Here is a 12652-nt window from a genome sequence, read left to right as displayed (position 1 = left end):
TTGATATAAAAATTTGTGTGTGCAATTCGTATGATATGTTACGAATCCAAATAGTTCTAAATTTAGTTAAATAAAGGTTAAATAAAATAAAAAATACAAAAAAAATGCTTCTTTATGTTCCAGTACTTTAGCTTTAGCCACTTCCGATAGCGTCCCAACACACCCTATTTCATCCTGCATAAACCAGGTGATATGTGTTTGCCAATTGACAACCCATCCTCATTGACACAACTTTGCTTATACTGCCAGGCAACTCCTAAAGTCATTAAGAGAAAACCTCTGCCATATTCACGCACTGAGCAACAACTTCCGGCTGTGCCTGAAGTAGTGGTTACTGTTTCCTAAATACAGAAGTAACCTTCTGCAAAGAGCCTATAACAGGCTCTGGAATCTGATTCCCAGGTCCAGGTCAAGTTTATGTTTCAAATTCATGGAGTTTGAGTGCAATGGCAAAAGCAGGTTTCACAAACTATTCACATCAAAAAAATGGTTTAAGTTGTTAAATAATTTATTTGATTAATTAATTAATTAAAGTTTTTTGGACACATTAATAAACATGTATTCTTAAAATTGTGAAATAGGCATTTGTGTTTGCCAAATTGTAAGCTTCGTGGAATAATGGTTGATAAATGCACTTAAAATGGTCATAAGACAAACTCTTACTCCATCATGTAAACTTGCACTGTTGAATAACATTCTCACTTTTTAATGTGATGGATTGGTGGAATTATTTATTAATCCCAGGTATTAATGTCAAGGATTAAGGCTTAATGTCTGCCTGTCTGCGCATCCTGCTCAAAATAACAATGACCTCGAATGTGTCCCTTTGTAAAAGAACGGGGTCGAGACGAGAAGGTCAGATTGCAAAATCAAAACAAAAAGTGTTGTACAAGAAAAATACAAATAACATCAACACAGGAGAGAGAAAGTAAGTTTTCCATGCAATTTGTTTAGTTTTTATGGGGATACATGAATTCTGCCACATGATTTAGCATAGGAAGTTAGCTGTCCATTAAGCATTTGCCAGCTATCTAGCCAAGTGTTAGCTAGCTAGCTACTGAGGCATATATGGCTCTGGCTGACTGTCGCTAGCCAGGTAGCAAATGTTAGCTGCCATTTTTGGTAGGCCTACCAACTAGGCTTGCTAGCTACCTAGTTACCATAGCACATTCTACGGAATATATTTCCCATGCAATCTGTTATGTTTTGTTTGGATTAGCTAGCATGCTAGCTAGCTAGTTTCTAACTTTCTAACTTTGACTAGCTAGCTAGCTAAATTGCCTAACCTAAAGCTGGCAAATAGATATGCTATGGTCGCTACTCATAAGCTAGCTAACTAGCTAGCTAGATTCACGACAATAATGATTAGTCACAAAAGTAGAATATATAGTTTCCCTTCATAATAAAAGTCCCACATAGAAAGTGAAGCAAACAGAGCACACCAAGCATGTTAACGTTAGCTCTACGTGTGTCAAAACACTATAACTAATATTGGTTTATTTTCAACGTAGCTAAACACTAGCTCAGACTTGACTCAGAATCCAGGATGGGAAAATGCTTACGAGAAAGAAACATACGAAGACAGAGTTGTTGATTTCCATTGTTACTTGTAATGTTAAAAAGGGGACGAAAAAAGTTAATTCCGTTTTTATAAATTAGCTATCTAGGCTACTCACCGTTCTATAGGCTACAGATATGAGCTGCCATTAGAATAGGTATTTCAATGCTATATCCAATTAAATCACATGATTAATCTAACAATAATTTTTATTTTTTTATTTTGTAAGTAATCTTTATTATTTCGTAAGAAATGTAAGGTCTTTTTTTAACATGTTGCAGTACAGTTTACTAAAGTAGAATCTGATCTATTTTTTTGTATGTATTTTATTTCCGCTTGGTAATGAGTAGCAGGCCTAAGTAATTATATAGAACTAGCTGAATCCTGTGCAACAACTAGTAATTAAATTGTACTTAAATGCCATATTACATGTGCTATGGTGTGCTAGTGTATTTGTTCTCCCACTCGGATGGCGCTTCCGGAAACTTAAAAAAATGGGGGCCAGGTTGCCTGGATGGGTAATGTACTGTATAAGTACACCTTAGTTGCAAGTTACTTAGTTGTAAATGAGAACTTGTTCTCAACTAGCCTTCCTGGTTAAATAAAGGTGAAATAAATAAATAAATAAACAAAGTAAGTACCCCCACAAAATACAATTCATTTTAACTAGCTAAATCCTGAGTAACAAATAGTAATTACATTGTACTTAGGCAAACATTACATGTACTAATCCTTTGAAATAGTGTCTTATTCCTCAGAGATGACACTCGTATTAAATATGTTTTCGGAAGATCAACCAAGTTAACCTAGATGGTGTGCTTTATTATGGGGACAAATCAAATCAAATTTTATTTGTCACATACACATGGTTAGCAGATGTTAATGCGAGTGTAGCGAAATGCTTGTGCTTCTAGTTCCGACAATGCAGTAATAACCAACAAGTAATCTAACTAACAATTCCAAAACTACTGTCTTATACACAGTGTAAGGGGATAAAGAATATGTACATAAGGATATATGAATGAGTGATGGTACAGAGCAGCATAGGCAAGATACAGTAGATGATATCGAGTACAGTATATACATATGAGATGAGTATGTAAACAAAGTGGCATAGTTAAAGTGGCTAGTGATACATGTATTACATAAGGATGTGGTAGATGATATAGAGTACAGTATATACGTATGCATATGAGATGAATAATGTAGGGTATGTAACATTATATTAGGTAGCATTGTTTAAAGTGGCTAGTGATATATTTTACATCATTTACATAATTTCCCATCAATTCCCATTATTAAAGTGGCTGGAGTTGAGTCAGTTAAGTGCTAGCATCAACGTTGGCTGGACACTGCACCGTCACAGTTAAGTAATTAGACTGTAGACACCTTAGGGAAGCCACAGAAAAAGGAATCTGGTTGATATCCCTTTCAATGGGCAATAGGGATGCATAGAAAGACAGGGGTTTCAAAATAAGAGTCACTTCCTGGTTGGATTTTTCTCAGGATTATGCCTGCAATATCAGTTCTGTTATACTCACAGACAATAGTTTTACAGTTTTGGAAACTTTAGAGTGTTTTCTATCCTAAGCTGTCAATTATATGCATATTCTAGCATCTGGTCCTGAGAAGTAGGCAGTTTACTTTGGGAATGTTATTTTCCCCCAAAAAAGAATAGTGCCCCCTAGCTTCATTAAGTACTTCAAGCCCATTGAGGCTGTAATCTCTCAGACACCCAGTGAATCCACAAGGGATCCCAACCTTTGTCACAGTTGTTAATTTATCTGATGCAGCAATGAAGAAATGAAACACTGTCGGTGAATTTAGTGGAAACCTGCCGATTTGTAACAAGCATTCATTGTTATACTTCTGTAATTACAGACCGCAATTACTACCAGGTACATGTTGTTATTACATTGTAACTATGAGTCGTTACAGTTAACTACACTATGTGTTAGTGTAATTGCACATGTAATTACACTGTAATAAAAGCCCCTTAAAAGGAAGGGTTAGTGAAAATGCTTATTTTACATCAAATTACTCTCTCTGTGACCCCTGACTCTCTCTGTGACCCCTGACTCTCTCTGTGACCCCTGACTCTCTCTGTGACCCCTGACTCACTTTGTGACCCATGACTCACTTTGTGACTCTTTGGTCTTCACACTGAGCTGCCTGTCCCCTCCAGCAGCACTGGCAGGGAACCAGAGAAACAAACATTCTGATATTTACAGAGCAGACAAGGAACCAGAGAAACAAACATTCTGATATTTACAGAGCAGACAGGGAACCAGAGAAACAAACATTCTGATATTTACAGAGCAGACAAGGAACCAGAGAAACAAACGCTCTGACCGTTGTGGAAAAAGTACCCAATTGTCATACTTGAGTAAAAGTATAGATTCCTTCATAGAAAATGACTCAAGTAAAAGTGAAAGTCACCCAGTAAAATACTACTTGAGTAAAAGTCTAAAAGTATTTGGTTTTAAATATACTTAAGTATCAAAAGTAAATGTAATTGCTCAAATATACTTAGTATAGTAAAAGTATAAATCATTACAAACCAGTCAGCACAATTATTACAGTATATATATATATTTCATTTACAGATAGCCAGGGGCACACTCAGACATAATTGACAAACAAAGCATTTGTGTTTAGTGAGTCTGCCCAATCAGATGCACTAGGGAGGACCAGGGATGTTCTCTGTTTAGTGAGTCTGCCAGATCAGATGCACTAGGGATGACCAGGGATGTTCTCTGTTTAGTGAGTCTGCCAGATCAGATGCACTAGGGATGACCAGGGATGTTCTCTGTTTAGTGAGTCTGCCAGATCAGATGCACTAGGGATGACCAGGGATGTTCTCTGTTTAGTGAGTCTGCCAGATCAGATGCACTAGGGATCAGGACCAGGGATGTTCTCTGTTTAGTGAGTCTGCCAGATCAGATGCACTAGGGAGGACCAGGGATGTTCTCTGTTTAGTGAGTCTGCCAGATCAGATGCACTAGGGATGACCAGGGATGTTCTCTGTTTAGTCTGCCAGAGTCTGCCAGATCAGATGCACTAGGGATGACCAGGGATGTTCTCTGTTTAGTGAGTCTGCCAGATCAGATGCACTAGGGATGACCAGGGATGTTCTCTGTTTAGTGAGTCTGCCAGATCAGATGCACTAGGGATGACCAGGGATGTTCTCTGTTTAGTGAGTCTGCCAGATCAGATGCACTAGGGATGACCAGGGATGTTCTCTGTTTAGTGAGTCTGCCAGATCAGATGCACTAGAGGGATGTTCTCTGTTTAGTGAGTCTAGGCACTAGGGAGGACCAGGGATGTTCTCTGTTTAGTGAGTCTGCCAGATCAGATGCACTAGGGATGACCAGGGATGTTCTCTGTTTAGTGAGTCTGCCAGATCAGATGCACTAGGGATGACCAGGGATGTTCTCTGTTTAGTGAGTCTGCCAGATCAGATGCACTAGGGATGACCAGGGATGTTCTCTGTTTAGTGAGTCTGCCAGATCAGATGCACTAGGGATGACCAGGGATGTTCTCTGTTTAGTGAGTCTGCCAGATCAGATGCACTAGGGATGACCAGGGATGTTCTCTGTTTAGTGAGTCTGCCAGATCAGATGCACTAGGGATGACCAGGGATGTTCTCTGTTTAGTGAGTCTGCCAGATCAGATGCACTAGGGATGACCAGGGATGTTCTCTGTTTAGTGAGTCTGCCAGATCAGATGCACTAGGGATGACCAGGGATGTTCTCTGTTTAGTGAGTCTGCCAGATCAGATGCACTAGGGATGACCAGGGATGTTCTCTGTTTAGTGAGTCTGCCAGATCAGATGCACTAGGGATGACCAGGGATGTTCTCTGTTTAGTGAGTCTGCCAGATCAGATGCACTAGGATGATGACCAGGGATGTTCTCTGAGGACCAGGGATGTTCTCTGTTTAGTGAGTCTGCCAGATCAGATGCACTAGGGATGACCAGGGATGTTCTCTGTTTAGTGAGTCTGCCAGATCAGATGCACTAGGGATGACCAGGGATGTTCTCTGTTTAGTGAGTCTGCCAGATCAGATGCACTAGGGAGGACCAGGGATGTTCTCTGTTTAGTGAGTCTGCCAGATCAGATGCACTAGGGATGACCAGGGATGTTCTCTGTTTAGTGAGTCTGCCAGATCAGATGCACTAGGGATGACCAGGGATGTTCTCTGTTTAGTGAGTCTGCCAGATCAGATGTACTAGGGATGACCAGGGATGTTCTCTGTTTAGTGAGTCTGCCAGAACAGATGCACTAGGGAGGACCAGGGATGTTCTCTGTTTAGTGAGTCTGCCAGATCAGATGCACTAGGGATGACCAGGGATGTTCTCTAAGTGTGTGAATTAGACCATTTTCCTGTCCTGCTAAGCATTCAAAATGTACCTACTACTTTTGGGTGTCAGGGAAAATGTATGGACGAGAAAATACGTAATTTTCTTTAGAAACGTAGTGGATTAAAGTAAAAGTATAAACAGTAAAGTAAAGTACAGATACCCAAAATAACTACTTAATTAGTACTTTTTACTTAAAATCTCTTGGGGCTAGGGGGCAGAATTTTCACTTTTGGATAAATGCGTGCCCAATTTCAACTGTGATTTAATGAAAGTTTGAATGTTATGGTATTTTATTTGAATCTGGCGCTCTGCATTTTCCCTGGCAATTGGCCAGTTGAGACATTTGCGTCCCTCCTATCCCAAACTACTTCACCCCACTGTGTTCTGATATGAACAGCACAGAACCAGGGGAACCAGAGAAACAAACACTCTGATATACAGCATCCACTGGGTAAAAACGGGGTAAATCTTCAACGCTTTTCAACAACAACAAAAATGAAATGTGAGTCAATGTCAACTGATTGGATTGGACAACTCTTCACCTAAATCCAATGACATCTGATTGGATTGGACAACTCTTCACCTAAATCCAATGACATCTGATTGGATTGGACAACTCTTCACCTAAATCCAATGACATCTGATTGGATTGGACAACTCTTCACCTAAATCCAATGACATCTGATTGGATTGGACAACTCTTCACCTAAATCCAATGACATCTGATTGGATTGGACAACTCTTCACCTAAATCCAATGACATCTGATTGGATTGGACAACTCTTCACCTAAATCCAATGACATCTGATTGGATTGGACAACTCTTCACCTAAATCCAATGACATGGTGAAATATGTTTTTTTGATTTCACAATGATTTCATTGATCTCAACCAAATGTACACAGAAACTACACGTTGTTCTGATGTCTGTGTCTGGTGGGCGTTGGGGTGCCAGTGACTGGATGAAAAGAGGAGACTATGGATGCAGAACTACCCTGAAGAGAACTTATTTGAAATAAAGAAGACCTTGAAATGGGATCTCTTTTGCTCAGATCATGTGAATTTTCATAAGCTCACGCTGTCATCCTACTAAAGGTGGCGTTTGTGTTTCATCTTGGAAAGAGGCACAGCTTCAGAGTCTATCAGCTCACCCAGTGTGTGTGTGTGTGTGTGTCTGGGGAGTTTGAGAAAGATGGTTGAACACAGTTCCTTTGGCTCTGTAGCATGTTTTCTGTATATGCTCACATGACTGAGCTGTTGGGGTAAATTCAACACTTAACTCTTTGGTTTTAGTTTTCAGTTGAAAATGATGGACTTGTTCTGTTAGTAGTGTGAAATTATGTCTTTTGTTATAAAGTCATGAAGAAATAGACTACTGGAATAACGTTTTTTTTAAATAATTAATCTACACTTTCCTTTAGATGAGGTATCATTGCATCATATTTATACAATAATAGCATGTCATTCATTTTTTACCAGCTATTTGTTACATATTTCTCGCAAAAAATACATGTTATTCATAGATGGATAAACATACTATGTTATTCCACTGGTTTGTACAGTACTTTCTTTAAAAAAAACTATTTAATGTAGAGCGTTGCCAAGCTAAGCTGCTTTCCCGGGTTCCTCTGATCACACACTGGTGATTAGCAGCCACACAGCCACCCAACCACCAATTTCCATGGCTGAAGCTCAGAAGCCATTTTGTGCCAGAGGGCTCACGACAAATCAGCTTCCACAGTCTTTGTGTTCTGACAGTGACCCCAACTCCTATGGTGAGAAGCAGCCGTAAAGATCAGGAACCATTTTGTGCCAGAGGGCTCATGACAAATCAGCTTCCACAGTGTTTGTGTTCTGACAGTGACCCCAACACCTATAGTGAGAAGCAGCCGTAAAGATCAGGAACCATTTTGTGCCAGAGGGCTTCCAGTGGGTCTGTGGGCTGACAGTTAACATGACCCAACACCTATAGTGAGAAGCAGCCGTACAGCTCAGGAACCATTTTGTGCCAGAGCTTCCAGTGGGTCTGTGGGCTGACAGTTAACATGACCCAACACCTATAGTGAGAAGCAGCCGTACAGCTCAGGAACCATTTTGTGCCAGAGCTTCCAGTGGGTCTGTGGGCTGACAGTTAACATGACCCAACACCTATAGTGAGAAGCAGCCGTACAGCTCAGGAACCATTTTGTGCCAGAGCTTCCAGTGGGTCTGTGGGCTGACAGTTAACATGACCCAACACCTATAGTGAGAAGCAGCCGTACAGCTCAGGAACCATTTTGTGCCAGAGCTTCCAGTGGGTCTGTGGGCTGACAGTTAACATGACCCAACACCTATAGTGAGAAGCAGCCGTACAGCTCAGGAACCATTTTGTGCCAGAGCTTCCAGTGGGTCTGTGGGCTGACAGTTAACATGACCCAACACCTATAGTGAGAAGCAGCCGTAAAGATCAGGAACCATTTTGTGCCAGAGGGCTTTCAGTGGGTCTGTGGGCTGACAGTTAACATGACCCAACACCTATAGTGAGAAGCAGCCGTAAAGATCAGGAACCATTTTGTGCCAGAGCTTCCAGTGGGTCTGTGGGCTGACAGTTAACATGTGGCTGAATGATGCTCAGTGCTTTACGGTTGATTATTGATGGCATTTCATGTTTACCTTCACCTTTAGGCTGGCTCTATACTGTCTGACAGCTGAACTTTAGCTGGAGGGAATTAAAAAGGTCTGTAAGTCTGTTCCCACACACACACACACACAGGAAGTCGGTAAATGTACACACACACACTTAGAGAGAAAGTGGTAGGTCTCTGCAGTCAATAATCACACGTGTGTGTGTGTGTGTGTGTGTGTGTGTGTGTGTGTGTGTGTGTGTGTGTGTGTGCGTTCGTGTATTGGTGTGGCAAGTGTGTGCATAAATGCCTGCGTATGACATAAGTCATTGACAGCCTTAGATATTATATCATCAAAGCTGCAGAAGCACTGCAGTTGACAGAGTGGTTGTGTAGCCGACACATAAAAACAGTTTTCAGTCACCAAAGAGGCATTTATGTAAAGTCACTGGGGATCTGAGACCGACAGCAAAACCAATGGTTATTTATGAAGCCTTTTAAAAGCAACAAGAGCTCATAGTTTCTCTTCAAAATGCAACGTATTATAGATGAACGTCTACGCGGTTAATTCCATATGGTTCAAGGGTTAAAACAGAAACAACGCAAAGGGTTAAGTTAAGTTAAGGTATTCATTCCGGTTAGGGCTATGGTTTTGGGGAAGGTTTAAAGCTGACCTTCCTTCACTCACCAATTAATCATTGTAAATAAGTTTTTTAAAATTCTTAATAACTGACTTGTCTAGTTAAATAAAGGTAAAAAAAAATAAAAATAAAATGTGTTTCTTCCGGTGCTCATTATTAAGAAATGCAGTGACCGTTACTGAAGCCCAAATGAGAGTTGTCTTCGGGATGTGGTTTAATGTGAGAGTTTCTTGGGTGTGTCCTTGCAATTCAATCACAATAAAACAAACAAGGGCAGTAGTGAGTAACTTAGTGACAGCGAGGTAAGGTAAACTAGCTTTGCTGTGGAGAGAAGTTTTGAAGTTGAGGACTTCTTCTCCCTCTCCTGACTGACTCACCATCTCAAGATAATCTGCTAATTCAGTTCTATGTGTAGGCGAAAGCCTGCGCTGACCTTGTGTTTAGCCAACCTGACAGCAGCTAGCTAGCTAGCCAGTAAGCATAGCTTGAGGATAGCTACAGCTGGCTAGCCTATCTAGCTAGCTGATATTTCTCTGTCAAATCACAGTTATGCCAAGATAGCAAGAAGTACCAGTGTCTGGAATGGGTTTGATGATGCACTTGTTCTACAACACCTTGCTATGAAGTTAGCTTGCAACTCGAAGTGTTATCACGTCACGTAAAGACATGTTACCATGGAACTCCGATGTCAACACAGTTTTATATAGTTAACCGGCATGTTTTGTCACATCTCATATCTCCTTATGTCCACTGTTAGATCTTTCCCGGGGGACAAATCCCAGAACTAATATCCCTGCAGGTGTAGGTAGGCCAAATGTGGAAATTGCACAAACATGGCCAGTTTGAGCGTAGATACATTTTATCAACAGACAAATCGATGGGTGTGTTCGTGTTACAAGACAAAACATTTTCTGCTGTAAACAGGCCATCGTATTGATTTGTATATGAAGGCGGTATGCCTACACTTTACCTAGTAAATTACATTAAGTTTGTGTAGAGGGACCTCAAATAGCACACAGAACACAGGAATCTTATGGTAGAACTTCAGCTGTCCGAGAAGTAACATGGCATTCAGTTATATTTCTTTGGTCTAGTCTATGGCTTTTGTCTGTCTAACCAAACTGACATGTACAGCTCTCTGGGTGAGGTTCTGTTTAACCACACAGACATGTACAGCTCTCTGGGTGAGGTTCTGTCTAACACACTGACATGTACAGCTCTCTGGGTGAGGTTCTGTCTGTCTAACCACACTGACATGTACAGCTCTCTGGGTGAGGTTCTGTCTAACACACTGACATGTACAGCTCTCTGGGTGAGGTTCTGTCTGTCTAACACACTGATATGTACAGCTCTATGGGTGAGGTTCTGTTTAACCACACAAACATGTACAGCTCTCTGGGTGAGGTTCTGTCTAACACACTGACATGTACAGCTCTCTGGGTGAGGTTCTGTCTGTCTAACACACTGATATGTACAGCTCTCTGGGTGAGGTTCTGTCTGTCTAACACACTGATATGTACAGCTCTCTGGGTGAGGTTCTGTCTAACACACTGACATGTACAGCTCTCTGGGTGAGGTTGTGTCTAACCACACTGACCTGTACAGCTCTCTGGGTGAGGTTGTGTCTGTCTAACACACTGATATGTACAGCTCTCTGGGTGAGGTTCTGTCTGTCTAACCACACTGACATGTACAGCTCTCTGGGTAAGGTTCTGTCTAACCACACTGACATGTACAGCTCTCTGGGTAAGGTTCTGTCTAACCACACTGACATGTACAGCTCTCTGGGTGAGATTCTGTTTAACCACACTGACATGTACAGCACTCTGGGTGAGGTTCTGTTTACCCACACTGACATGTACAGCTCTCTGGGTGAGGTTCTGTCTAACCACACTGACATCTACAGCTCTCTGGGTGAGGTTCTGTCTGTTTGACCACACTGATATGTACTGCTCTCTGGGTGAGGTTGTGTCTGTCTAACAGACTGATATGTACAGCTCTCTGGGTGAGGTTCTGTCTAACCACACTGACATGTACAGCTCTCTGGGTGAGGTTCTGTCTAACCACACTGACATGTACAGCTCTATGGGTGAGGTTCTGTCTTCAATTCTCTACTGTGTGATGAAATCTCTTCCATCTATGAGGTGTTTCACAGGTTATGGACAGATAGCAGTTGGGTGGCAGGTGGGTGGCAGTCGGGTGACAAGTGGGTGGCAGGTGGATGTCAGTCGGGTGGCAGGTGGGCGACAGTCGGATGGCAGGTGGGTGTCCGTCGGGTGGCAGGTGGGTGGCAGGTGGGTGGCAGGTGGGTGGCAGTCCGTTGGCAGGTGGGTGGCAGGTGGGTGGCAGGTGGGCGACAGTCGGGTGTCAGTCGGGTGTCAGGTGGGTGGCAGGTGGGTGTCAGTCGGGTGGCAGGTGGGCGACAGTCGGGTGGCAGGTGGGTGGCAGGTGGATGTCAGTCGGATGGCAGGTGGGTGTCAGTCAGGTGTCAGTCGGGTGGCAGGTGGATGTCAGTCGGGTGGCAGGTGGGTGGCAGGTGGGTGTCAGTCAGGTGTCAGTCGGGTGGCAGGTGGGTGTCAGTCAGGTGACAGGTGATTGGCAGGTGGGTGGCAGGTGGATGGCAGTCGGGTGGCAGTCGGGTGGCAGTCGGGTGGCAGGTGGGTGGCAGGTGGGTGGCAGGTGGGTGGCAGTCGGGTGACAGGTGGGTGGCAGGTGGGTGGCAGGTGGGTGGCAGGTGGGTGGCAGGTGGGTGGCAGGTGGGTGGCAGTTGGGTGACAAGTGGGTGGCAGTCGGGTGGCAGGTGGGTGGCAGTCGGGTGACAGGTGGGTGGCAGTCGGGTGGCAGGTGGGTGGCAGTCGGGTGGCAGGTGGGTGGCAGTCGGGTGGCAGGTGGGTGGCAGTCGGGTGGCAGGTGGGTGGCAGTCGGGTGGCAGGTGGGTGGCAGTCGGGTGACAGGTGGGTGGCAGTCGGGTGACAGGTGGGTGGCAGGTGCGTGGCAGTCGGGTGGCAGGTGGGTGGCAGTCAGGTGACAAGTGGGTGGCAGTCAGGTGACAAGTGGGTGGCAGTCGGGTGACAGGTGGGTGGCAGGTGGGTGGCAGGTGGGTGGCAGTCGGGTGGCAGGTGGGTGGCAGGTGGGTGGCAGGTGGGTGGCAGTTGGGTGACAGGTGGGTGGCAGTCGGGTGGCAGGTGGGTGGCAGTCGGGTGACAGGTGGGTGGCAGTCGGGTGGCAGGTGGGTGGCAGTCGGGTGGCAGGTGGGTGGCAGTCGGGTGACAGGTGGGTGGCAGTCGGGTGACAGGTGGGTGGCACGTGGGTGACAGGTGGGTGGCAGTCGGGTGACAGGTGGGTGGCAGTCGGGTGACAGGTGGGTGGCAGGTGGGTGGCAGGTGACCTGGCTTCCTCTGACCAGACGAGTGCCATTGCTGATCTTCTGTAGATATTCTAAACAAAGTGTTTAACTATCAAGTGTACCAGGTCCATGTCGAATAAA

The 12652-nt window shown here is 43.9% G+C and overlaps 1 protein-coding gene across 1 annotated transcript; it reads right to left on the bottom strand.

The window, feature by feature from the left end:
- Positions 1 to 11719: 11719 nt before the first annotated feature.
- Positions 11720 to 12642, bottom strand: LOC112265778 (early nodulin-75-like). The gene is made up of 2 exons (XM_024443335.2): positions 12634 to 12642; positions 11720 to 12592 (listed from the first exon to the last, which is right to left on the bottom strand). The coding sequence occupies exons 1-2, from the start codon at positions 12640 to 12642 to the stop codon at positions 11720 to 11722; spliced, it is 882 nt and encodes a 293-aa protein (XP_024299103.2).
- Between the last annotated feature and the right edge of the window lie 10 nt (positions 12643 to 12652).

The sequence above is a fragment of the Oncorhynchus tshawytscha genome, linkage group LG13 (assembly GCF_018296145.1).
Source record: "Oncorhynchus tshawytscha isolate Ot180627B linkage group LG13, Otsh_v2.0, whole genome shotgun sequence".
In the NCBI taxonomy this organism is placed as follows: Eukaryota; Metazoa; Chordata; class Actinopteri; order Salmoniformes; family Salmonidae; genus Oncorhynchus; species Oncorhynchus tshawytscha.
This window is presented reverse-complemented; position numbering and strand designations above follow the sequence as displayed.